At 31.6% G+C, this 27,938-nt stretch overlaps 2 protein-coding genes and 1 long non-coding RNA gene across 6 annotated transcripts; 2 read left to right on the forward strand and 1 right to left on the reverse strand.

The window, feature by feature from the left end:
- The first annotated feature begins 618 nt into the window (after positions 1 to 618).
- LOC108003345 (putative histone-lysine N-methyltransferase 1) lies at positions 619 to 8,982 on the forward strand. The gene is made up of 2 exons (XM_017065539.3): positions 619 to 6,483; positions 6,760 to 8,982. The coding sequence occupies exons 1-2, from the start codon at positions 1,045 to 1,047 to the stop codon at positions 7,000 to 7,002; spliced, it is 5,682 nt and encodes a 1,893-aa protein (XP_016921028.2). The 5' UTR covers positions 619 to 1,044; the 3' UTR covers positions 7,003 to 8,982.
- Positions 7,812 to 27,593, reverse strand: LOC108003330 (high-affinity choline transporter 1). 4 transcript variants are annotated; one of them, XM_062075373.1, is made up of 14 exons: positions 27,450 to 27,593; positions 23,776 to 23,929; positions 22,407 to 22,633; positions 20,262 to 20,369; positions 18,295 to 18,523; positions 17,869 to 18,097; positions 17,372 to 17,609; positions 16,675 to 16,781; positions 16,417 to 16,520; positions 16,197 to 16,327; positions 14,792 to 15,069; positions 14,022 to 14,687; positions 13,446 to 13,642; positions 7,812 to 13,317 (listed from the first exon to the last, which is right to left on the reverse strand). In XM_062075373.1, the coding sequence occupies exons 3-14, from the start codon at positions 22,576 to 22,578 to the stop codon at positions 13,041 to 13,043; spliced, it is 2,736 nt and encodes a 911-aa protein (XP_061931357.1). In that variant the 5' UTR covers positions 22,579 to 22,633; positions 23,776 to 23,929; positions 27,450 to 27,593; the 3' UTR covers positions 7,812 to 13,040. The 4 variants fall into 4 exon arrangements, with proteins under 4 accessions (XP_061931357.1, XP_061931358.1, XP_061931360.1 ...); XM_062075374.1 differs by lacking the exon at positions 23,776 to 23,929; XM_062075375.1 differs by lacking the exons at positions 7,812 to 13,317; positions 13,446 to 13,642 and adding an exon at positions 13,649 to 13,828.
- LOC133666132 (uncharacterized) lies at positions 21,050 to 27,585 on the forward strand. Its single transcript, XR_009829826.1, has 2 exons — positions 21,050 to 21,406; positions 26,842 to 27,585. It is a non-coding gene; the product is annotated as an uncharacterized LOC133666132 (long non-coding RNA).
- Positions 27,594 to 27,938: the final 345 nt, after the last annotated feature.

The raw sequence follows: 27,938 nt of genomic DNA on the forward strand, positions 1-27,938 counted from the left end.
CGCGCAAACACACACATACACACACAAAATTATATATATATAATGTAAACATATGATGTAACAAAAAATATAGTCAAAATACAATAGCATTGATGCAGCAAGTATATATACATAAATATATACTTATTATATATAGAATATAGATAGAATATTACAAATTTATTTATTATTAGTGGATAGATTATTATATACTCAATACTATCTTCCAATTAGATATTTCTTTTCTTACAAGTGAAAGTATCCAATCAGATACAATTTAATAAAATGTAAATTTACATATGTAAATTTAAATATATAAGTATTTATTTGATGCAAATGTTTAAATAGATGTTAAATAGATACAAATCTATATAATGAAATAATTACAAAAATATTCGTTGGAAATTGAATTAATGAAAAGTTTGTGAATTAGATTTCATGTAAAAAAAATTTTGTGTGAAGAATACGAATTCGATTGGTTAATTTCAATAAATTCATTGAAATAAATATATATAATTTATAAACAAGATAGCATGATAAAAAATTTCTCGTACTCCATTTTGTGATACTTTTAGCCATATAAATATAATATATTTGTAACCAATATTTTATAAGAAATATAAAATATAAACTATATGCTACTTAATTTGAAAATTTTACTAAAAATTTATTCAAATATCATTATGTATCTTTAAATTTATATAAACTTATATATATATATAAATTTTTATTTTATTTTTTTTAATATATGTTGCAACATATTTTATATATAGTTACTATATCATTCTATGTATCAGATTTAAAATTTTAATAGTTGATTTTTATATATATAGCATGTTGCTCACTTGAATATGATTGATTCATGTTCGAAGATATAGATATGTTTATAATTTTTAATTTGTATAATAATTTATTTTTTAAATAATATAGCTAAGTTCTACGTTAATTTCATTGTGTTTGACAATAGGAATTTTTAATGAAAATTAACATTCATCTAATAGTTATTTAAAAAAAGTAAACGCCATTATTATCTCAGTATATAAGTACGAAATATAAAAAAAAAACATGAAAAGTAGTTCTTATACGTTAAGAAAAAGATTTAAAAATGATGCTATGGAACAATTATCAAAGAAAGAAAATAAATTACAAGTTTTATATAAATTGTGTAAGCCAGTTTATGTAAATATCATAAAATTACCAATAAATAAATCAGAGATAAAAAAATGCTGTGAAAAAGATTCATTTATAAGTCAAATAAAAGATATATCAAAAAATAGAAAACGAAAAACTAAAAATGTTAAAAGAATAAATTCCAAATATAATCATTTACATCATTTATGTAATTCAAAAACTAAAATTAAATCTCAAAATGTGTTATTTTCTAAAGAAACAAAAAATAAAGATAAAACATTGCTTATAAAGAATTTATCAAAAAACATTAAGCAACCATGCATAAAATTACACAAAATAGATGAAGTAATCAATAAATTAGCACAAACATTTACAAAAAGAATTTCAACTAAAGAATGTACAGTAAATGTAAGAACAGAATGCATGAAAAAAACTCAAACTGAATTAAATACATTTGTTGCAGAATCAGCAGAATTATTATCTATAAGTAGTAATAAAAATGAATATGTTAAAAATCAAGAAACTGAAAATACAATAATTAATCCTCATATAAATAAAATTCCATTAAACGAGTATAATGAAAATAATGATAATAAATCTTCTGATTCTGAAATTATAAAAATTACTAAAAAGGAGAATTTCAAAAAGAAACATAAAAATGACATGAATGATGATTATGATAATGATAATAACAATGAAAATAACAATATACATAAAATTAGTATAAATAAAATAAAAAGATTAAAAAAAAATTTACCAGAGGAAACATTAGAAATTAATATAGCACATGAAGATGTTAAAAAAAAATATATAGATGAAAATCTAATATTGCAATTAGATGATACTAATGAATTATTTGATCTATCAGATAAAAAAAATTTAAATATAAAGGAAAATATAAATACATCACAGCAGGAATTAACTAAATTAAATAAATTATCTACAATATGTAATCCTAATGATGAAAACAATGATCTTGATCAAAACATACAAGAAAATAATTCAAATTTGATGTCTTCAGAATTAAATCTTGTAACTATTATAGAAAATGATACTTCTGTAAATAAAAAAAATCATGATTTTATGGCGATTGAAAAATCAATTTTAAAAGATAAAGATATTCAGAAACCAGTACAAGAATCATTTAATTCTAGTAGACATTCTATACAAAAATACAAACTTTTTAAAGAATTAAGAATCTTTTTAATAAAATTTGATGCTTTGAAAAACTTTAATAATAAATATTCAGCTAAAGAAATTGAGAAATTGATAAAAGAGAAAAATTTAGAAATTCAAAAAACTTATCATAATTTAAAAATATTTGAAAAAAAATCTGAAGAAAGATTCAAGCAAAATGGAATTAATAATTCAGAACAAATATCAGATTTACTTTCTATTACTAAACCTATATTATCTTCTTCAGATGAGTCTATTAATGAAACTTCTAACTTATCAAATGTATTTGAAAATACTGTTAATATTAAAAAGTCAATAAATATGTTAAATTCTGTAACAAAATCCACTAATGAAATGTTATGCTTAAAGGAAGAAATAGTAAAAACTTCTCTATGTAAGCAAAAATCAATTTCAGAAAACATGAAAATTAATACACATCTTAAAGATACTACAAAAAGTGTTTTAACTTATTATTCTTCCATGATATCTCCAATGAAAGATAAAAAAATTAAAGATAAGAAAGAAATTAAAACTTCTACTTATAAATGTATTGTTTGTGATCTTAATTTTAAAGAATATTCTGATTTACAGTCACATTTAATTATTCATACACAAAAGCAAAGTAATACTTTACCAAGTATGTTGAAAAATATTAATGAATCATCTGAAAAATCTCAAGAAATTGTAACTTGTATTTCAGAAGTAGAAATGTTAGAATCACCAAGAATATCTGAACAAAAAAATACGGAATATGTATCAAAATTTGTTACTAACGATAATAATAAACAATTAAAGAAAGAAGATATAACAAAAAATTTAATAAATAAAGAGAAAAAAAAGAAAAGGATTGAATGTATTAATAATTCAAATGAATGTAGTATTTGTTTACAAGATTTTCTAACAAAAACTGATTTGGCAGCTCATATTTATTTACATACAGAAAATGAATTGCAACAAGCTTATAAAGTTGCAAAACAAAAATTAAATGAGAGTGAAAAAACGAAAGATAAAAAATTTAAACAAAGCAAAACTAAAAAACTTATTGACAGTAAAAATATAATATCTAACACAATTCAAATAAATGAAAAAATTAGCAGTAAAGAAGAATTGTTATGTGTACAAGAATCAGATAATCATAAATCAGATGAATTAATTAGAGAAAATTCTAAAATTAAAGATATAGAATTCACTGAGAACGATATACAAAATATAGAATTACCAATGAAATTAGATAAAGAGAAAATAAATAAAATAGAATATAACAAAAAATCATTTACAATATGTAAATGTCATAATAAATCAGGAATCAATGAAAACTGCTTGCAAATTGAAATAGTTCTTCTTTGTCACATTTGTAAAGTGTTATATAGAAGTATAAAATGTTTTGAGACTCATTATCGTCTTCCTGAATATGCAGACTGTAATCAGAATTGCTTAAACAATGGTCGTTCTCCAAATTTATTTTGTGTTACTTGCGGTATGATATTTAATTCAGTTCAAGATGTACGTCATCATTTAGAGATACATGCCCGTCTTAAAGAAAACTCTATAATGGATTTTCGATGTAACATTTGTAAAGTTATATTTTGTGGAATAGGAACTCTTTTTTATATTCATTGGTCAAAGCATGCAAGAGATTCTTTATGGATGGCTAATGAACAATCATTTCCAAAGAATTCTATAATAAATTCAAAACTAAAAAAAAATTCTTCAATGAATTTAAATATATCTACAGAAGATTATATTCAAGTTGCAGAATATGTTTGCAACAATTGCAAATTACCTTTTATTAATGAAGATGATTTAAAAGAACATATTCAAAAGTGTAATAAATCTAATTTATTTAAAAATATAACTGTAGAAAACTCTAATAACATTGTTCAGACACATTTGACAATAAAAATAATTTGTAATTTATGTGATAACACTTTAAAAAAAAGTGAATTTTATGAGCACATAAAAAATAAACATAATTTTAGTGATCCTCAATTTCTTTGTATATCACTTGCAACTGCAAAATTAATATTTATTTGCAGTATTTGTATGGTAATAACTGAAAATTTTTATGATTTTGAGGATCATTGGTTGAAGCATAATATAATTCATGTAAATTTTACATGTATACATTGCAATACTAAATATCATAATAGTTTAAATTCTTTTATAAAACATGCTAAAGAACATAAAGAGAGTTATGATCTGTTGTCCTGTATAGTGAATTATGAAAAAGCAAAATTTATTTGTGATTTTTGTAATATTGGTTTTGAGTCTTCTCAAAATATGCAAGAACATATTAATATTCATAAACAGATATATTTTAAAATTGATGAAGTTGCAAATCATAATGACTCTGCATTGTTATCAAAGAAAAATCATGCTTCCAATCTTACAGAAATATCAACTGTTGAGAAACAGTTAGAGAAAACATCACAAGTGAAAACTCAAACAATAAAAAAAATAAATAAGATTTGTTCAACAAAATCTGGTGTAGACAATGATACTGAGAAATTAATCAAGATATTAGAAGGAAATGAAGATGATTCTGAGTTAGTAATAGATTTGATAAACCAATCAGAATCATTAAATGAAAAAAGTAAGGAAAAAGAAATTACTTCTAATACTATAGAAACATCTTGTATTAATCAAACTAATATAATGTTAAAAAATAATGTAACTAAATCATCAGTAACAAATTTAAATGTTCAAACATCTTCACATTTTACAAATTTAGAATCTTCTCAAAATATTTTAAATTCACAAATGTTTAATTCAAATGTTAAATGTACAAATGTTTTGCAAGATTCACATATATCTTCAAAAAAGATTAATAATAATAATAATAATCAATTTGATCCAAAAATTAAAACAATAGATGATCAATTAATCGTAAAGAATATACAACCAATTCTTCAAAATAATGAATCTCAAGATGTTCCAACTACAAAAGAATTAGAATCAGTTTTGAAGACACTATTAAAATCAGAGGAAGAAGAAATTCCACCAAGAAAAGGATTCTTAAGAGTGAAAACTCTTGCGGAACTTAGAGATCCTGTAAAATTAAACAAACTTGATGATCATGCTATTGAAAATGTTGGTGATTCAATCAATCATTTTAAAAGTCATAACATTTTTAATGAAAATGATAAACAACATAAAACTACAGAAAAAGAATTATCTTCAAAACAATTTATAGATACTTCGAACAAATTTGAGAAATCATTATACGAAAAAACAATGCAATCTCAAAAAAATTCAAATATATTACCATCGTCTTTATCTAATTCAAATTCACAATTAAATGTCTCTGAAATTCAAATTTTTCAACCATATAATACAGTAATAAATAGTCAACAACAACAGCATTTGCAAACAAATATAAATCAAAATAAATATTCATCTTCTCCACAAGAAGTAATATCAACATACCATAAAAATTTACCAGCTTGCAATATTGCTCGAACTACTATACCACATTCTATTTTGAAGAATAATGATGGATTTAATAAAATTGCAAAAACTATTAATATACAACAAAATGTAAATACAGCACATACAATGTCTTCTTCTATCAATAAAAATGATCAAATGTCTTCTTCCATCAATAAAAATGATCAAATGTCTTCTTTCAATAATACAATTAATTCAAAAAAAAAATATAAATGTCATTATTGCGATTTTTCTACAAATAATTTATCAAACTTGTTAAAACATAACTTACCAGGTAATTATATTAGCTGTAAAAAACAATATTTGCAACATAGTGAGCAGCATGAAAAACTCAAAGAAGTTAATAATTTACAAACAAAGACAATTATGCAGAACCAAAATTCAAGTTATGAACAATTTCAAAAATCAAATATAAATCAATCAGGAATTAAATATACTTCTTTGCCTACATGTTATCAATATCCTTATATTACTATAAATAATTCAGATAAAAGTACTCCAATGTTTAAGCAAAATCAGCAAATAATAACTAATCAACCAACAACAGAAAATGTTTCTTCTCTTTATTATAAAAATTTAAATCATAACGCTGGTGGAATGTCAATAGTGATGAATCAAGTTGCTCCTGCTATACAGAATATACCACCAATAGAATTTGTGCAACAACCAACACAGCAACAAATATATCAATCACAAGTTTACAATGAACCAACAACAATTATAGATGCTCAATATATGCAGCAATCACAGGTATTCCAATTATACATGAATAATTAATTCTTTGAATTGGATTATTTTTGTGGATTTCGTCGCTTTGAAAATAATATGTAATAATTTTATTAATATGGATAAGACAATTCAACAATGAATTTTAATTACAAAACTCATTTGTAATTTTAATTTTCTAAATCAAAATTGACATTACTTAATCTATTATAAGCGACGAATAGATCTACTTTCAACTTAAGGAATTAATTAAATCATTATTATTACATGTATTTTTATTTTTTAATTCTTTACTTACAGAATTTAATAAATTTTTCTGATGTTTACCAAATGACGAGCAATCAGTATGAAGTAACTAAACCAAATATTACAACTTATGAAATTCGATATGTATGTTCTTATTGTACGAAAAAATTTATTTCTGAAGATTTATTGCAGTTGCATATAAACATTTTTCATAATTTTGTATGTAATATTTGCAATTTGCGTTTATATAATTTTAACGATTTTGATCTTCATAAAATTAAACATAAAATATATTAAGTTCAAATTGTTACTAATTTAAAATAATAAATATATATAAAATATATAATATATAAAATATTAAGAGATACATTTATAGTTTGATATTTATAAATAAATATTGTATAAATATGTCAAAATTATACATATTAAGGATATAATATATAATTGCATGATATATAATTTTTTGTAAAAATTACCATATCAAACTGCAATAATTATGCACTGAGTGAATTAAGTAATAATTTAATATTATATTTTTGATTTTTAATTTATTTATAAGAAAATATATTTTAATATTTTATTAATAATATTTTCATAATAACCTAAATATCTTCATTGTTAATTACATTTATTTTAATAAGGTTTAATTTTTAGTATTTTATAATCATATCATATTTAAATAAAATATATATATATAAAATTAGATTTAAATATATTTCATATTTAAATAATATGATACAAATAGCATATTAATATACAGTAAAATAAATTTTTAATTAATTTAATTTTTGTATCAAATAATTTAGTTCAAATTTCATTATTTTAATGAGAAATCGTAAGATAATTACGGGATCAATCAACTATTATTATATAAAATTTACTTACATACTTACATATAAACTATTTGTCTTCTAATAGATTCAAATAAATAATATTTTATTATAATTAAATGAGTAATAGTATTATATGAAATATAAAATATTTTTACATCTGTAAAGTACTTCTATTATAATTTTAATTATTAATATCAATACCAACGAATAAATATTATGAAGAAAAGAAATTAAATAGATGATTTTTAAATATGAATAAATATTAAAATAATATACATATATTTCCCTTTATTCGGCACTTTGAGCTTTATATTTTTTTTTTACAATAACGTTTCGACCTTTATAATCGACAAAGTCATAAACAAATTGAGATACAATCATTGGAAACATATTCTGACATTTAAAATGATTATAATCATTCAGAAATGAATCGATTTGAATTGATGATTAAAGTTAATTAATATACTTATATAATACTATCATTTGTCATTATTAAGTCATTGAAACATTATTCGTCAACCGATTATAATTTTTCCAATAATTGTATTTCAATTTGTGTAATTACGGTAAACATTGGATAAGTACTTGAAAATCGAGATTCAAATTAAATATTAATGAACAAAATATCAATATATATCGATCAAATTTATAAATATTTATTTTCTTTTGTAGAAAAATAAGCGAAAAAGAATAAAGACTGAAAATAAACATATCAAGTCATAGTACATTAAAGAAATATTTACGCCCAATAATTAGATTTGACAACTTATTCAATGCTTACTATATTGAAGTACAAGTACAAATAAGACAATAGTTACGAGCAACCAGAAAGAAATAATTTCGCATTTTCTTATGCTTGCTCTTAACTATTGTAAAGAATGATTTTTATGTGAATTACTAATTGTAAAAGTTAATTGAAATCTCATTTTATGTACCTTTTTAAAGTTATTAGCAATTCGGAGGATTTCTACAAAGATAAGCAAAAATCACGTAACTTAAAGTTAAATAATAAAAAAAAAATGGAACTTTTCATTACGCGATTTTTTCTTTTTATAAATTAATTAAAATATTCAAATCCTACGCTTTGCTCGTAACTTGTATTAAACATAACGTTTCGAGCTTTTAATTATATTTATTAATCTGTAATATATATTAATCTTAGTTTTTAATATTAAATAAAAAAATTATAAATAATCATGAAAATGAAAATTTAACAACAAAAATAATAATATTTATTTAATAATAAATTAATTATTAAAAATTTATTATTAAATAAATTTGTTATTAAAAATATTTTTAAATACTGAAAAGGAGCTCAAAGCGTTGATTATTACACAAGTTATACAATCCTATTTGAGCGAAATGTGATGAAACATATTCTTTATAATATTTGAAAAAAATCGATATCTTGAATAAATTAAAATATTCAAAAGAAAAAAAATTATAAATTTATTTCATCATTAGAATTTATTTCTTTTTTTTTTTTTCAATTGGGGATGAAGAATCGAGTTTAATTTAAGTTAAAAGATTGTTTAATTATGCCCAATAAGGGTTGAATCGAGATAATCGATTACGATGATAAACGATCCTTAAAAGGCAAGCCTATATAATTTACTTGTGTATCGGTATTATAAGCGTACATATGCAGTACACTTTCATTTATCCTAGAATTTGGCACGTGATTCACGTTTCAACACAATTTGTTTATTGTGTCGGCAATTCGAAAGAACAAAATGTTTTTCATATTCATTTTACAGTGCATTTTACGTGACGATACATGATATAAAGCTAAATGTTAATGGAGACTTATACTTGAATCTTGAACATAAAAGGCGGAAGGCTACCCACTATATCGTAACTATGTATTTGAAAATCTTTATAAAAGAATAAAAAAAAAAATCAGGTTAAATGATAATTAATTTTTAAAATTAAGTTTTAAATTTGATTTTAAATAAGGTTCTTTTTATTATGCACTAAAAAAAAAAATTAAAAAATTTTATTTAAACTAATTTTAATATTAATTCTTTCTTGTTATTTATAATTAGAATTTAAAATCAAAAAAGATGAAATTCAAAAAAGAAAGTAAAATTATAATATAAATAGTAATAATTTTTAAACACGTATGAAAAAATCGCAAATACATAGTGCGAATAGTATATTATATTATAAATAAGTCTATCTTAATGATTAAGTATCACTACGAAAGACCATAGGGGTCCTTCACGAGGCTTGTCCCCCAGGAATCGATTATTAAGTTTCGAATCCTTTTCTGTATATTTTAATAATACTGATATAGGTTTTCGACGTTCATCTCCCGACGTTTATAAGATTTTAATCATTGTTTTTACAAAAATACGGAAAATTCAAAAATCGACATTCTAGCAAATAAAATAATAATAATTCATGATAAGATATAATGAACAGATGAAAGAAATTGAAATTATCACTTTATATTGAACTTTTAAAAATTTTTTAAAAATAAAAAAAAAATAAAACTATTAAAAGAACAATTGATTAAGATTCTAATTAAGAGTTGCAAATTGATGTATGAATTAAATATAATATTAAAATCGAAGAAATATATCATGTAATTAATTTTGAATCTCAAATTAAGAATTCTGAATCTAAATTTCTAGAAATCTAGAAAATTTAATAAATTTTTTATATTTTGAAATTACTTTCGAATTTTAATTTTGAATTTAAATTTTAAATTTAAAAAAAATGTTTCGAACTTCTTCATTTCATTTATCATTTGTGTATTATTAAATAGATGCTATAACTACTTCTATCCATTACATTCTCCGCATTAGAATCTATATAATGAAAGAAACTCGAATGAAAGAAAACCGAGTTGTTTTCAATCAAATTAATTAAATGATCATTTCCTTCAATCGTACATATTATGTATATATATATCAAAATACCAAAGTTTGAAAAAAATCTAATTAGAAAATCCTTTTATCCCATAAAATCGCATAATTAAACTGATTTCTCTCTACAATTGTTTTTCTTTTTTTTTTTCTTTTTAAAAAAAATACCATGATATCACACGATTCCGTGCGAAGGATCGAATGGGTTTACTCTACGAAAAATCGCTTTTTTTTTCCTTTTTCTTTTTTGCCACATATGGTATTGAGCCAACGGAGGTTTCGTATATAAGAGTAAGTTTTCTCGCTATCGTTACATCGGTTGACACGTGAGAGAAACCTCCGTATGTGATGTGTATGTCATGTATAGTGTGTGCGCGCGCATGCGCGTGTATGTGTGTATGTACATCGTACAGCTACAGTTTACGATTTAATCCTACAAGACTAGACGTATAATCGGTGGAAAAATATCGTTATTCTTCGTCAATCGGAATATCATAAATTTACGCACGTAATACATTGGACGTTCTATATCCAGCAGCTTAACCTTCCCTCACGAAAAGTACGAAAAAGTAGGTTGAGCGACGGAAACCCTTCACATCTTCTTTCCCCTCCCTCTACCTAACCCGTTTCCGGCTCGAAGGAAAATAACGCTTGCCCCTTCTGCTTTTCTTTTCCCGAGAACGTAACAATGAATTTTTAACGAATTAAATTTAAATTCAAGAATGAAAAGCATACAATCCGAGAGTATATAAATTTACAAAAAATCTTTATAGTTTAGAAATTATAGAGATTCAAATAAAAGATATTTATAAAAAAAAAAAAAAAAAAAAAAAAGAAATAAAAAGAAATAAATGCATTTCTAGTTCTGTTCAATTATGAAATTTTTCTTCGTGCTGGAAACGAAATTGAAGAATGGCTTCGAGTAGCGAAGCTCACGCTGCTGCTTCTATTTCTCTTCGACTATCCCTCACTTCTCGCTCCTTTACTTTTTCTGGACATTAGAAATGGACATTAGCGGCGTTGCACCAATTCTCTCACTGTGTCACAGCTAAAACTCGACTAAAACTACGTATCTCGTACATAATTATCTAAATGCATAATCGTGTTTTTCAAAGATTTCTCTTTTTTTTTTCTTTTTTCTTTTCTCTTCTCTTTTCCCCCCGCTTTCATACATACGAACTGGTCGAAGATCCTCGATTTAATATCAATCGCTCTATCTACACAATCACGCAAAAGAGATGATCACTCGTTCGCTCTCGGATTTTCTTTTGTACAAAAAGAAAAATTAATTACTTTCTGAAAAACCGTTTATCGGTTATTTCGGTCCTCTGGATAGAATCAGTCTGGAAAGGGAATTCAACGGACTAGAAAATCACTAGATAATGACTAGAATTTTTTTCCGGGAAAAATGTACGTTTTTAACTTCTGTCTCTCTTTCTCTTATCATCCAAATTAACGCTAATTCGCGTTAATATTTAATTATTGGAATTAAAATTATCGATCACATTTGTGTGAAATTCATTTTTTTAAATACTTGATTCTAAGTTGAGAAAAATATCGTGAATCGCGCAAGATGTTTCCAAAATTTCAATTGTAATCCTTTACTTTTGGTAGAGAGAAAAAAAATGGCGACAAGTGATTCGCGATGAATCTTTCGATTGACTTTTCCTCAGAAATTTCCACATTAAAATACGAGAAGGAGTAAGAAAATTTATCGGACGAAAGTGGAACAACCTTGAAACAGATGAATAAAGATGAGTTGAAAAAGCTCGCAATTTTTCAATGGGATGGTTTACGGTGTAAATACGAGATCGAAAAATTCGGCTGTTTTCACGATTCGTCCAATAAATCTGATAAAATGTAGTGACTTTTCGGCTCCACGAATGGAATATTAATCGCTCCAACCGAAACTTGTCTCATTTATATCTAATATCTACGATCGTTTTCTGATCGTTCGCTATGTAAAATCTTATCGTTACCTTAATATCTCTAAGGATGAGCTTTAAGGATATAATTCCATCGTCAATTTGACCGAAAATGAACGATTCTTTCGAAAGGAGCGAAAACAAAAATCATGGACGGACCGTTTGCGGGTTTTCAAATAATATACTTCGTAATTAAAACTACATAACCTCGACAATATTTGAGGTTATATACACGAAAGATCGTCGTTAAACCGCGTTTCCAAATCTCTTCGAATCTTCAACAAATGGCTCGGTTATAGATATCGTATTACGACATAACGCAACAATTAAAATTTCTTCTTCAAATCTTCGTTATTCCCAATTCTCTCTTCTCGTCACTAATTTTACACAGATTCTCATCGATCAAGGACTTGTCTCCGTAACACCGCAAACGGAACGACGTGAAAATTCAAATTTCTCGTGAATAAACTTGGGAATAATCCTAAAAAAAGTAGATTAGTAAAAAAAAAGCTTAGATAATAAACTTCCTAGTAAGAAAAATTGTAAAAGTCGGGCAGTGGTAAAGTTGTACGACCGTTGGAGAAAAATATATAGGATCGTATAGATAAAAAAAGACACGATCTTTTCGCGTATCTTTCTCGATTTTTGGGAGCGATAATTCGATTGTCCTCTCCTCCTTCCTTGGTCCTTCCTTTGCTTACGACTTTCTAAAACCTGCTGACCGCCTCGTCGTCGGTCACAAAGTAATTGGAATTCTTCACAGCCGAGCTGTACATGTTGTAAGTGGGACTGCATACTACGAGCCCAGTCATACAACCGCTCAGCTCTTTCTCGTTCGTCATGGAACCGTGTCGTGCGATCGTCGACGTTCTTCTGTCCTTCTTAACCAGTGTCATGCGGCAATCTTCGGAACGCAATGGCATGGATGGATAGGTCGGTTGTCTGGCAAGCGTGGTCAGTGCACGGTCTCCCGTGTCGTTGAAGCTGCGCAAACGTTTGAACGTACAATCGGAGAGGCGTGTTCGAATAACGAATCGTGATTTCGGTGGTGAATTCTGTTTAAGCTCTCTGATTGACACTGATTATATAATCGTGATAAATTATATAGATACCTGTGATGCCTGACGATGCCCCTTTTGATCCTGCAATGTTCGTTCCCACCCTGTCCCTCCAACGCCGTTCCGTGGGTTTTGCACGCCTCCACTCCCATAGGAACGGGGGAAAGGGAGCCAGGCCCGTAAGAACCGCTACTCTGCCTTCTGTCCAATATGTGGACAAGTTCGACCGACGGTGTCGGTGAGAACGTGCCCTAAAGACGCTTTATATCAAACCTCATCCACCTATCCTATGCGTGTACCACAATAACGAAAACCACCGCGATAAAAGCATAAGAGAAAAAAAATCGGAAGGAGGCTTTGCGAAACTTAAAAAATATTTTTCTTCGACGTCCAATTTTTCTTCGAATGGGAACAGGGACAGTTGATGAGAGGAATTTCTAGAAAATCAAAACTTGTTTTTGGTAAAAAAAAGAAAAAATTTAATCCAACAACAATACAAAATCAACATAAACCAATTTTATAATATAACCAAAAAATATATATATATATAGAAAAAAAGAGTGAATTTAAAATAATAATAGAAAAGATAGAAGGTAAGAATCATAAGGAAGTGACGTTGGATTCGCTCACCTGCAACGATGGCCTCCTCAACGTGCCACCCTCCATACCAACCAGTTTCACGCCTTTCACGTTCTTCTTAACGTTAATCGTGGTTAACATGTTGTCCGGGACAGTTTGAAATTCAGTGACCCCCCTATCCACGACACCGTGCCTCTCGTTTTCCCTCGTTTTGTCGTTCACCAAGGATACAGGATCCTCGATTTTAGCGTAATGAGCATCCGGCGTGACAGAAGTGGCCATCGTTGAATTGGTTGGAACATTGACCATGGTCGGGTTATTGCACGGGGCTATGATTGGTGGACGATCGGCTGGCAACAACATCTGGCCCATCGAACCTCTTAGATTTCGTACGCCTAATATCTGACCTCTCGAAACCTCGTTGCTTTGTATAGGGGCATATTGATTCGGGGTCGGGGTGTGTCTACCGCTGATCGAGCTCGCGTGAATGGAATTTCTCAGTGTTTGAAGGTGTTGCAGGCTTTGGTTCGCCTTTTGGGCTGCCGTTCCAATGCTGTTTATATGCTTTTTCGGGGTTTCTTTCTCGTATAGATCGCCGGCTATGGTCCCGTTGTCCCTTTGATCGGTCACGTCTTCGACGGAGTTAGTTGTGGTGCGGTCGTCGTCGTAGCTTCCAGGACCGATCCCATCGCAAGAATCTATTCCTGAGGTAGATTTCTGGGGGAGATTTTAATTTTGTATTTCTTTTTTTTCCAATAGTTAGTTTTCTTTTAAAAGAGAGAGGATACTTTAACAGAATTCCTCAAAAGAAAAAGACTCACATTGACGGAAGAAGTGTCCATGAGGGCTGCGCCAGAGCTGCTCTGTACAACTCCCGATTGGTCCTTCGATTTCCCGGGTGAATAGACGCTAAGAACGTCGCAACATCGGGGAAAGTAACCTTTCCCTAGAAGATTTCTCGTGAAGAAACTCGTCACGAGTTGAGTGCACAGGGCCACTAGCATGGCCCCAGTGCGAAATGGAAATTTTTGCGATTGCGTTTCTACGTCGTAAAATGGATACTCGATCAGTGCCGGCACACCCAATCCTTTTTCTCCGCCTAGAGAATATTAAAGAATATTTTCGAGATAACCATTATTAAGATCAAAACATTTTTGAAGGCAAATTTTCTTTTTTTAAAAAAATTATCGCGTTATTCAATAAAAATTTATAGATATTAGATCGTACCACATGAAAATGCATTTTTGTCGATCAAAATATAACCTTTTTTAAACGAGATTTCAACTGATGTATTTCATTTTTGTAAAACTTTGTGGTTTTAAACGCAAAAAAATTCTTCGAATGATGCGATTAGAGTTTCTTCAATGTTGAATATTTTTAAAACAACTGTAAATGGTGAAACAAGTAATAATCGGTTAAAATGAAATATCTGATGAGTATGGTGCTTTATGATGTCGAATATTTTGTATGTGTCATGTAGACGAATAGGTTATGGTCTCCTGGTGTTTCAGAAAATTTTTCCCTTTATAGATTATCATACGATCACTATAATTTTTTTCCGTAATGATAGTTTCAGCATTTGTTTAAAATTTTCATTAGTGTCCAACCATTATCCGGATCGTGTATGAAGTTATAATTCTGTTCAAAAATGGATTTCTAATGTTTCGAATTTTCATACTTCCAAACATTTCAACTTTCGATCCTCTGTCGGTTGGTACGGTATCCACTTTTCCAATTTTTTCACTTTACCCATTGTACCTAAATGTCTAAATCTAACAACTGTCATCCGAGATACGTGTTCTAGTTTCGTTTTGGTTTTCAATTTATCTTTGTTTAATATGGATTTCGATCTATCTCGAAGCTCATTTTCAAGATTCTCATTTGCAGGTCTGAATTTTTGACACTACCACCGAATGATTCTCTCAATAATAGAATCTTTTCCGAAAGCTAACCTAATATTTCGATATGTTTGCATTGTGACCCAGCTTAAACTCGTATATAATAATATTCTAAATTCGTTCACTTTTTAAAAAACAGTTAAACTAATATAAAAAAGAATTTATTACACAAAAGAAATATAAAAGGACATCAAAATATGATAATAGCAAAATATAGGTTAAGTAAAGTTTACAATTCGCATTTGTCATAATTAATTATCATTTGTTTTAAAATTGGCAACTTTATGTGGTACGATTTAATATATAGGAAATATTCTATTATTCTTACCGCAAAGGCGTAAAACAACAGCCACGAAATAACCAGCCAGACATCCATACGTGTCGACCAAAGAAGGCCAATGGACCACAGTTAACAATTGGGGGAAGAGCACCACGTAAACAAGATCAGAAGCCAAATATCTTAAAAAAAAAAAAAACAGATGTATTAGTTGATATGTTTAATTGAACGTTAATCGATAAATCGATAAATTGAGCGTATTACTACTCACGATAGATAATAAACACTATCCACCGTGAGCGCTATCACAGTCGACAAGACTGTGATCACAAGCACGGATATCCGAAGTATCCAATTCAGTTCTCTTTCGGATGCCTGTGTTATGAAAAAAAGGAAAAAGCTTTATCATTGTTCTCGTTCTTCCGAATCTTCATTCAGACAACATTTTGAATATTTTCGATTTTGTCGTAAAAATTAAAAATCTTATTTTAAATATAAGAAATAAATAGATCATTTTTTTAGGATTAACCTTCGGCCTTAGTGTCAGTCTGTAGACATTTCTGGAGAACATGGAACTGCTGGCCAATATACTTGAATCCGCCGAAGACATTACTGCCGCGGAAATAGCGCCCAGACCTAATAGATCAATATCGAAAATTGCGCTATTGACAAGCTTTGTGAAATACATTTACTTAACATTCGATAGATTTCGATGGATTCCCGATTTTTAAATTTTTAAAGTCATGCAAATCTCTTTTATCTCTCTTTCCTTAACTTAAGCTTAAACTTTATTTTACAAAGCGAAGCAGTCGATAAGAATGTGCAAACTCTTCGAAAGCCCGTGTTGTATCACTACTTGAATTTTTATTCTTTACAGACACTCGACCTGTTTCGCGGTTGCTTAAGTGACTAATGTTCGAGGTGTGCCTTGCTTCTTACGGAGAGAGAGTGTGCGCTTTATGCGGAGGGTGAGAAAAGAGGGTCAGATGGTTGTAGGCGAAGAAAACAGGCTCGCTGCCGCTCGCGAGATTTCAGACAAAACGCGTGAAAAAGAAACACACTCGAGATACACTTCTGATTGTTTGTCATTTGGAGCTTGAAGGGAATCGAAGGTGAGCCTGAGCGTCTCGAGGAAAGGAGGTTGAGAAAACTATCGGGGAGGGGGAAGGAGAAAGGGAGGGGGAAACGGTTGTTTTAGCTTTCGTCACAGAGGGTTCTACACTTACCGACAAAGGAGACCCACTGCGGTGTCAAGTATCGGAGAACGATCGGTAATGCTGCATTCGCTTCGTGCGCTATTATACTTTTGTTAAATCCCTGCACGGATGACCAATCGGTGGCACGTGCCACCACGCCAATTAGAGCTGATGGAAACGCGAGGATCATGCAACCGAACATCGATGTTATTGACAAAGCGGTCGCCATCGATGTGCTTCGCATACTTAGGATCCTTTGAAAGTAGCCCTGGATCATTGTGAAATCTTTTAATATTGTAACTAGATTCGTAACTACCGAACGAACTAATCGATATTTTTCTTTCTCTTTTTTTTTTCTTTTTTTTTTTTCTCTCATTCTTTGCCCACTCCCTTGAAACAATCTTTCATCAAACAAAAACCAAACCAAACCAAACGAAAGTTCGCGCGTTCGAGTAGATTCACGCTCGTGTAGATTCACGCGTCATATTCATAGATCAGAATTATCTTGACGAATATATTCAATATACCTGCCAAGGTATACCGCCAAATACCAACAACAGCATGCAATCCACCCACTCGCCAAGATCCTCGTTCTTAATCTCCCCAAGCCATTCGTGCGGCGTTAGATTTTTCTCGAAGTTGACGGCGGGGTGGAGAACGGAAAATGGCGCGGCCAATCCCAAGCCGATCACGATACATGCCAGCTGCAACGCATCGGTGCACGCGACGGAGTAAAGTCCACCGAACACTGTGTATCTGCAATTCACGGGTTTGAGGTTAAGGTTGCTTTATTTTTTTTTCTTTTCTTTTCTTTTTTTTTTTAATTACGAAGTATATTACATGGACATACATCATTTTTCTCGCTTGTAATTTCTAATTTTTTCTCTCTTTTTTTTTTTTCTTCAAAATTTCCCCTATTCCAAAATGGACAAACCAAGAGGTTTTTTACTCACACGCCTGCCAAGAGGGCAGAGGCGACTATGCTGATGTCCGGATTTACGCCAGCAACCACTGCCAACGAGCTTCCCAAAGCTCTCAACACCCCGCCACACCAGAACAAATCACTGAAGAGGGCAGGGAGGAACAAGAGCCCCCCAACCCCGGCACCATATCTCTCTTGAAAAGGATCCAGCATGGTCACGTGTTCCGCTTTCCTCATTGGCCGTACGAATAACACCGCACCTGCAATATTTTTTTTACACTCCATCCACAATTTTTCGAATCGCACATCTTCGTCGATTCGAAGATCGATCGATATCTGATCAATCTAATAAAATTATTCCGGGTGGATTCTCTTTCGCCAATTAATAGAAATAATTTTACATTTTCTTCTCGGTGAACGAAGAACCCTTTAAAATCTTTCTAAAATCCATTCAAATGGAATTAGAAAGCGAATTCGAATTAAATAAAATATAAGGGGATATTAAATTACCACAAACCGTGATAGAATTAAAAATTAGTTTCCTCGTTTTAAAGGAAAGGAAAACTTAATTTCTTCTCCTTTTCCTTTTTCGAATAATTTTAAACATTTTCTCCTCGTTGGCGAACATTGAATTGTATTTTATCTGTAATTGTATGAAATGTATCGAACAAACCCTTTAAAATGCATTCAACCGGATTCTAACGAGCTAGAAAGCTTTCGAATTCAATAAAATTAATAAAATAGAAGGAGATATTAAATTACCACAAGTGTTGACAGAATTAAAATTAGTTTTAAAAAGGGAGGAGGTTGAATTGTTAACCGGATGCCGATGGATTCGCGCTTTTAATTAGATAGCAGAGGCTTCGATTAAGTGAAACGCAAACGTTGTGAATAGTATAGCCTCGATTAATTGGAGTTCAATCAAATTCGGGATCTGTGGTCGAGGAATGGGAGAGGATTGGGGGAAACATCGTTAGCGAAAGGGAATATCCATTACTACAGGGTACACGCAAAAAAAAAAAAAAAATTGGCGATAAAATGGTTTGAGCATTCGTCGGCGTGCAAATAAATCGAGCTTATGTGTGTCCGTCCGATCGAACCACCGATTGGGTCGTTCACCTGGAAAATATTTCAGCAGAGAATTTTCCAGACACTCTCCGCCGAATGAGAAATTTTTAATCTACATTTCTGACGATTTTGAAATAGAATGTCTTTCATCGTTTGTTTATTAATTTTTATTATTTTTAAAATCATATCGGAAAAAAGATCGAATAATTATTGCAATTATTTTTATTATTATTTACATCGATTGCGAAGCTTTTTTCGAAAAATAATTTTAATTTATATAAATTTTAATATCGAACCTTTTATATTTAAATTTTGCCAATAATTTTAATGAGAAAATTGTTTACGAATATTTAAAAAAATACGATCATCAAAAGTACGTATCATCAATTCTATCTTTATCCCTCTTCCTCCTCGTCAAACTCCTCGTGACATCGCCCTCTTAAAGCACGCCTCGGATGACAATCAGCAAGCCATCAACAATAGCTCTCTTCCGAGGTAATTTTCAATTCGGAATTCAAATAATTCGCATGCAGAATCGCGTGAGAAGAGAGAAAGAGAAGGAAAGATAAATATAAAAGCCTTGGATGTCCTCGGCCTTGACAGTTTCATTATCTCATACTCATCGATCTACTTCTACTCCCTCTATCGTTATACTTCATCGAATGCATGGGTAAGTTAAGGTTATGTGTGTTATGCAGCGTGGACCGATACAACCACGTTGATTTACAATGAAAATAATTAAAAAATTTTATATTTATTTTTATATATATTTCCAAGTGTTAGATAGAAACTTAATTTCAATTAAGAAATATTTCGATACCATATTTGGAATATAGAATATTTATTTCGATTATTGATTTTTATTCGTTGCATGCACGTGGTCCCTCGCTTAATATTGGCAAATAAAATGTCGAAAAATCAGTAGCATACCGAACAGTAGACTGAGGCTGTAACCGAAGGGCACTTGACACCAGGCCAATCCTTTGGTAAACATCAATTCAGCAGTCCCGTTTATGTAGGCGCCACCGACCCACGTGGCTGTGGAAAAAGAGCAAAGAACGCGTGCTGTATTTCTCGATTAGTTGGCTTCGATTAAGCGAGAAATCGCTCTTTCGAGGGAAAATGTTAGGGAGCGAGACCGGTCATCTGTAAAAGCTTAATAAACATGTTACTATATACTGGTCAGGAAATGACGTTTCTTTTATTTCTTTCTTATGAAATTAGAGAAAAAATGGTGTAGAAGTAAGTATATGATCTATTAATTATATCTACGAGTATATAAATAATTGTTTATTCATCGAAAGTTCAATTATTTATATTTTGTTGTATCTATTTTCTCTATCACGTCAAATTAATCATATCTCGTGTAATTATTTATAAATGCATCTATCGTTCATAACAATCTATTTTTATCTATTATCATAAGCAAAAGATAAATTTAAATTTCGCTAAAGTATTGAAATCTCATCTCATTTCATCAATTACCAAAACAACTCGATCCTTTGTCGATCCGACCATAAGATTAAAGCTATTTCTGGTGTAAAACCAATTCCCCCGACCTAAATTTTCCTATGGTTGACCGAACGCCACTGGAACAATTGGGAAGACCGCAGAACGCATGCAAATCCCCTCCATCGTTGCTCTTACTATTCACTCTTCACCGAACGAAGAGAGGGGTGAGGAGGGAAAAGAAAAAGAACATAATACGGACAGTTATGGTCGAGCGGAGCATTTTCCACGGCATATTTTCTCGTCCTAGTGTTATTAAGCTAATGGAGGGATGCAAAAATGATTTCCACGGTGAGAGGTATAGGGTACGGTTAGAGCGTGTGTATAAATGAAATGCGGTTCTAGAATGGATTCAACGGTTGTGACGAGGGGAAGAACACAGGAAACGCGGAATGGAGACGCGCGAACGGGAGAAATAAAAAGAGGAAACTAGGGATAAACGAGAAACACGATTGACGCGACAACAAAGCCTGGATTTCCCGGTGTCCTACTGTGCCTACAGTCGATAAAACATCGCGTATGTTCGTTCAAAGAATCGGGAAGAGAATAAAGAAGATATGCACGCGGTATGTTTCTGAAAATCATGATACAGCGGATGGTGATTTTGCATGTAAAAATAAGTTGAAAAAAAAAAGAATAATATTCTTTGCGAAGTTCCGTTGGTAAAGTAAATCATATTTGAAAATTTTTCGAATGAAAACGAAATTGATTAATTCTCTATTGAATATAAATGAATTTTTTTTTTGATAGTTTTGATTACTTTGTATATGAAGATAAACAAAAAAATATAGAACAAAATTTTATTGTTTATATTCTTTGTTTTTTGTTTATTTTTTTTTTAAACATCGAGGTTGATTATCACGTGGAAATAATCATATAATTCTAAAGAATTTTTTATTAGAATATTCAAGTTCAATAATTAATAATTAAAACGTTAAATATGCTTTTATTAAAAATTAAGTTTTAAAAAACAAATCTGATTGTTGAGTTTAATAGTTTTTTAAAAAATATTGATCTACTTCTGTTCAAATTAGAATTTAAATTTTATAAGAATAGATTTTATATAAGAATAGTTATCTGTTTTTCAAGAGAATCAAATATATAGTATATATACATATATATTGAAATTGAATAATATTGTAATTCCGAATAGATTATACCGTTCCACTAATCCCAATGAAGTAGATGATTAAGATACTTATAGATTCAATGAGAACAGAGTTGAGAATTGATAATTTAATACTCTTCATCAGGATTATTAATATCATATTCTATTCCATAGCCAACAGATTAATAGAACGATGAATTTCAGAAGGAACAGAATTCGATAATTCTATTTATACAAGGCAAACGATCAATTTTTAATTGAATTCCTAATTTGACTATTTTATAACTTACAACATTTATAACAAGCTTTTACAATCCAACAATGTCTGAATCTACTGATTTCCAATATTATCAAAAGAACATCCTCGTCTGACTAATCGAATGAGTATATACAATCGCTCGAATTCAACTCGAATTTCATATCGCGAGTGTAGAAATGAATTTTGTTTGAAAACTTACCGATCAAAGTGAAGACACCAAGAATCGGACCTAAGCCACGGTTGGCCAGTATCAAAGCGTCATGGCCGTGGCGGGATTTTTTCTTCTTCACTGCGGCCGCCCAAATACCGACACCCAACACCGCCACATAAAACGCGATCACACCGACCAAACCTATCACGTACACTCCCATCGCTGCACCCCTTCACTTCTCTCTTCTTCCGGGATAATTGCGGGATCCCCTGCGACTGAATCGTTTCCAATAGTTAACGCGTTTTCTCCTTTATCTCTTCACACACTTGTCATTACGCGAGATTAATTACAAAAGATATCGAAACGTTTGAACGTCCATCTTTAAATCCCTTTTGCTAACTTTATTAGTCGGCCATTAACCCGATTGAAGAAATAAAATTTCGAATAAAGTTACTTCAATTAATTATTTATTTATATGCTTATCGAATAACGTTTATTCGCTTTTCGTATAACCATTTTTCGCTACAATTATTTGCATTTATTTATTATTGTAACGATATTGTTATTATTATTATTATATTATTATTATTTCGAATGATAAATCATTGAAGTAAATTATGAAAATAACTTCAAGTAAAATTTCGAATAAAATTACTTCAAATAATTAGTCGAATAACATTTATAATTTGACATTATAATTATTTATTACAATTATTATTTCGAACGAAATAATAAATCATCGAAGTAATTTATCAAAGTAACTTTGCTCGTAACTTCGACTATTTTAAATTTTTCAGCCAATCACGTGTTTGCCAACAACTACAATACAGATTGGGAAGAACAACAAGGGTATTACGGGTAAAATTGCAAATCGAGCCTCGCAACCTCCATTCGCAACAAAGACTGACTCGTTTCGAGGTTTCGCGCACTAATTTTCCGCCATTCTCAATACCCCGATTGTTCTCCCATTCAAGTTCCCTCCGAGTAAAGAAGAGGCGAGAATTGATCGACGAAGGGGAGGGGAGGGGGAGATCGCGGAAAATTGTCAAAAAAATATATATTATTCTCGGGAAAATATTTCATATTTCTCGTCCCGCTGGAACGTTCCGAGACCCGAGAGATCTCCTCTCTCGCTCGCTCCGTATCGATCGTCCTTCTCTCTGTCCCGATAAAATTCGGACTCGGTCGAGGCTTCGCGTCGCAACAACGTTGCGGGTAGGGGGAGCGAGGCGGGCGAAGGCGGAGGCACGAGAAGCAAAAGTTAAAGCTCGGTAAACTAAACGCGGGGCGAAACGCGGAGTGAAAGAGCTAATCGAGCGAGGCGGCAATTGCAGCGTGGATTAAAATTCAAGTGTGGCCCAGATATCGGACGTGGATGGGTCGTCGGGTCATGACCCGGCTCGCCGCCTTTACTCACGTAAAGTTCAGCCGTTCCTTCTCCGCGCTCCTCTCGCGCGGCATTATTAATTCGTTCGTGAGTCGCTCCCTCCCCCCTCTCCCTCTCCTTTCTTCCTCCTCGATTTTTCTCGCTCTCTCCTTCTTCCTCTTCTTCTCTCTCGCGGATCCACGAGCTGAAAAAAACGAATAAGAGTAAAAGAATACGAAAGAGGTTTTTGTTTTTATTTTTATTTAGTCTTATTCAGTCTTTACGATAGAATTCGCGTTGCTTATATTTTTTTATCGTTCGATTTTTATCCCCTCGAATTTTATTCCCCTTCGAACAGGCACGCATCGATTTTATTCTTTTTCTTTTTTTTTTCCCCCCAATCATAAGTTCGATCGATGTAAATAAGTATACGAGTTTTTAATGTAATTATTCTCGCTCTTAGAAAGATATTCCGAGATTATTTATCTTTATGTCCATCGTTAGTTTGCATTTTCAATTAAGAGCGGGAGAGTGGGAGAGTGATGAAAATAAGGCGGCAGCGCCTTGTAATTGCATTTCAACATTTCCGTTGGACAATTCCGTTTCTTCGATAACGAAACGATCGAACGTTTCTCACGCGAGATGGTACTTTTTCAATGAAAAATTTTTCAAAGAAAAGTTGGGATGAAAGTATCATGGGGAGGAGGCGTGTTTTTTTTTTTTCTCGAGAAGAAGCTCATCGTCGTCTCATCGCTCTCGTTCCCCAGGCTAAAGCGTGTATCCAGGGCTTTTCAGAGGCTTTTCTCGCGGAAATCGTAATAAGAGACTTAAGAGGACGTTCAGGACGCATCTTCACGGTTTCACGATGGCTTCTCAGCGAATTCGTTAACCGCTCGCGTCACCCGCCGCCTCTCCCCGCGAAAGAAGGAACGCGCGCGCTTTTCACAGGTGGAAACCAACTGGTGAAAAGCGCCCCGCTTCTCGTTTTAATCCCGACGGAAATTTTTCTAATTACAAACGTATTTTCTTAATTATACTTTCCTTCTCCTCCCCTCTCTCTTTCGAAACTTCTAGCTCGCGAAATTTTTAAATTATGTATTTTAAATTTTCCAGCAAAGAAAAACTCTCTTCATTACGTTTTGTCCAATTTGGATTTTTATTCGATATCTCTTTATCATATATCTTTTCGCGCTTAATATAAAATTCGATCTCTTGGTGGATCTATGGATTTCATTTAAGAAGAAAGAAGGGAGGGAGTTGGGGAATTAATCAATTTTTTTCAATTTTTTGCTTGTCATCTATCACTTTCTATTTATCGATTAAATAGAATTAGACGAAAATTTTTCTAATTACAAGAATATTTTTCTTAATTATACTTTATATTTTTTTTCCCCTCGAAGCTCTTGCTTCACGAATTTTTAAAATATTTTAAATTCTATTTTAATCAATAATACATGTATTTCGTTAATCGATTTGATTTAGCTGTAAATGTAAACTCTACCTTAAAGAATTCATGGATTAGGAAAAGGAGGATTCGTCTCCTCTCTCTCGTCACAATTTTCTTCGTCACTCAATCCTTCTATTCTTTTATATTTATGGAAATTTTTCTAATTACAAATATTTCTTAATTATTTTATACTTTTTTCCCTCCCCCTGCTTTACCAATTTTTAAAATATACATTTCAAATTTTCCCAGCCAAAGGAGAGCATCCATTCCATTTTATCTAACCTAAATTTTATTATTTTTATCCATTTACAATATCGTTTAATAATTTGATTCAAATCATTTAACGTCCCGTGTAAAATCTCTTGATGGATCCGTGGATTCCATTTTTTAAAGAAAAAAAAAAAAAAGAACCATTAACCAAACCTTCCTTCAATTTTCCTCGTCATATGTCCCTTTCCACTCATCGTTAGGAAGGAAACCAATTAGAACGAACGGTGATCTCGATGTGTTTCCACGATGGCCGCCTTCCCCCCCCCCCCATCCTTCCTCCCTACTCCTCCGTGCAAATCGAGAAACACTTAAAAAATCGAGAATCGATAGATATAATAGCCGAGTCGCTTGACTCGACTTGTTTCTTCCTTCTCCCGAGTTGCTCGATACTTGTTCGTAAACTGGAATTTACTTATTTTTTTTCCTCTTTTTCGAACGCGCGGAACACGGAAACGCGTGAAACGGAACGCGAGTAATTGTCCCGGGGCCCACAAAGGCCGGTTCGTTACTGAAATTGCTTACTAATTAAGTGTAACGAAAAGAGAAAGGAGGGAGGTAAGGAGATGAGAAGGAAAGACAGAGAGAGACAGAGAGAGAGAGATAGAGAATTAACGAGAGAAACGGTCGAGACTAAGAATAAATAGCGAGCGCGGCTCGTTATAAATTTGTAGAAAAGTGCGTCGGGTGAATTGGAACGGATGAAAGGAGAATTTCACAGACTCTGTAGACCGCGAATTATTTCTCTGAAGAGATTAAAAAGAAAAAAAAAAAAAGGAGAGGAGAGGAAAAACACGTATATAGGGAAGGAGAGAAGGGAGAGGGGATTGGTTGGAAGAAAAACGCGAGTCGAGGGGTTAAATGGCACGGAGGGGGAGGGAGGAGAGGGGAAACGAGTTTAAGAAGTTTGCACGGTTTGTTCTTCTGTTTTTTCGGCAAGGAAATTTCCCTCCTTCGATGTGACTGGAAATCTCTTGCTCTTCCTCCCTCCCCCCCCTCTCTTCGATCGTTCGCAACGAATTTTCATCGCAGGATATCCTCAATCGCGACCTTAATCGCTTTCAGCCGAGACAAAGGAAGAGATTATCATATTGTGCATCGTTTAATTTGTTCGATTATCGTCACGAGTCGAGGATTTTATTACGGAGAAGATTTCATCAAAGAGAATTAGAGAGGATTATTCAATTTTGTAGTAATAGTAGCTCATTACTTTAAATTATTCAAACGTATATATAATATATATATTGAAAAAATATTTCTAAAAATTGAAACGTAGAGATTCTCTTCCTTTCTCTCTTTCGTGCTTGTATTTATTTATCTAATAAATTTCCTCGTCGTTTTATATCGATCAATCCGTTAAGTAGAGTTAATCTTCAAATCGTATCCCATTCCATTGTTTTCAGATCTTGACGTCTCCATTACAATGGCGCTCGGGATACGACGACGGAGGACAATAACAAAGGACTGCCATCTCGTGTGCTCCGTACGATACGATAAAGGACGTTCGTTTTATTTACCGTTTCGTTTCTTCGACTTTTTAAGCGGAATTTACTCGATCGAAGCATCGATTTTAAGCTTCTTACTTAAGTTGCTTTCAAAACAAATCACTGTGAGTGGACGACACTCTGCAAACACGTGACATCTAGAAAATAATGCATTTTCTCGATCTCGAAAAATTGTTTTTTTTTTAAGATGAACCGAATCGTTGAAAACAAATTAACCTTCGATTGTATCGCGTCTATCATCAAAATTTCCACTCAAAGAATGGACCAGGAATCGAATGTTTTTTTCTTTTTCTTTCCAGGATGAATCACGAGAAACCAAGTGAAAAATATCCTGCTACCCGGAAATCTCGTTCTCTTCGGAAACGAATTTCGAAAACGAATCAATAAATAAACGAGTAAAATATTTTTCTCCTTTAAAAAAAAAACGAAACCAAAAGAACCTCGAGAATAAAAAGTGGAAGATTCCGTTTAATTTTCTCTCGGCGTAGAATGGAATGGCGACTTACCCCCGGAACACGCCTCTCACGTGAGAATCCCCATGCTGCTTCGATTTCCGACTGGATATTCCCGATCAGTAATCTTGGATTCTCCAGAGAGAAACCAACCAACCAAGTTCGATTCTTTTTTTTTTTTTTACAAGAACAAACGATCAAAAAATAACGGTGAAGAAAGATTTAGTCGGCGAGGATCGAGAGAAAGGGTGGAAAAGAAGGAAGCGAAGACGCGTGACGGATGGAAGGTCGGAGCTGGAAGATCGGGGTGATGGCCGAAGCGCGACACGCGGACGCTTTTAACGAGGACGGGTGCGCGCGAGACGAGTGTACGCGAGCAGAACGGCGGCGACACGAGGGAGCCAAGCGTACGACTGAATCGCAGCACTCCGGATTCGCAGCATCCCGTGTACGGCTGTGGAGGCGGCGGAGCCAGAGGGGGACGTGTGCCGCAGACGGAGAGGGAGAAGGATGGAAGCTGATGCGCCGCGCAGGGGAACGTGT

The sequence above is a fragment of the Apis cerana genome, linkage group LG5, assembly GCF_029169275.1.
Source record: "Apis cerana isolate GH-2021 linkage group LG5, AcerK_1.0, whole genome shotgun sequence".
Taxonomy (NCBI): domain Eukaryota; kingdom Metazoa; phylum Arthropoda; class Insecta; order Hymenoptera; family Apidae; genus Apis; species Apis cerana.

Coding starts and splice junctions, on each gene's coding strand:
- LOC108003345 (XM_017065539.3), top strand. CDS start 1,045: ATGAAAAGTAGTTCTTATACGTTAAGAAAAAGATTTAAAAATGATGCT. Junction 6,484..6,759: donor AATATATGCAGCAATCACAG/GTATTCCAATTA, acceptor CTTTACTTACAG/AATTTAATAAATTTTTCTGA.
- LOC108003330 (XM_062075374.1), bottom strand. CDS start 22,578: ATGGGAGTGTACGTGATAGGTTTGGTCGGTGTGATCGCGTTTTATGTG. Junction 17,610..17,868: donor TTGGCGGTATACCTTGGCAG/GTATATTGAATA, acceptor ACAATGATCCAG/GGCTACTTTCAAAGGATCCT. Junction 13,318..13,445: donor GGCATCGTCAGGCATCACAG/GTATCTATATAA, acceptor ACGTTTGCGCAG/CTTCAACGACACGGGAGACC.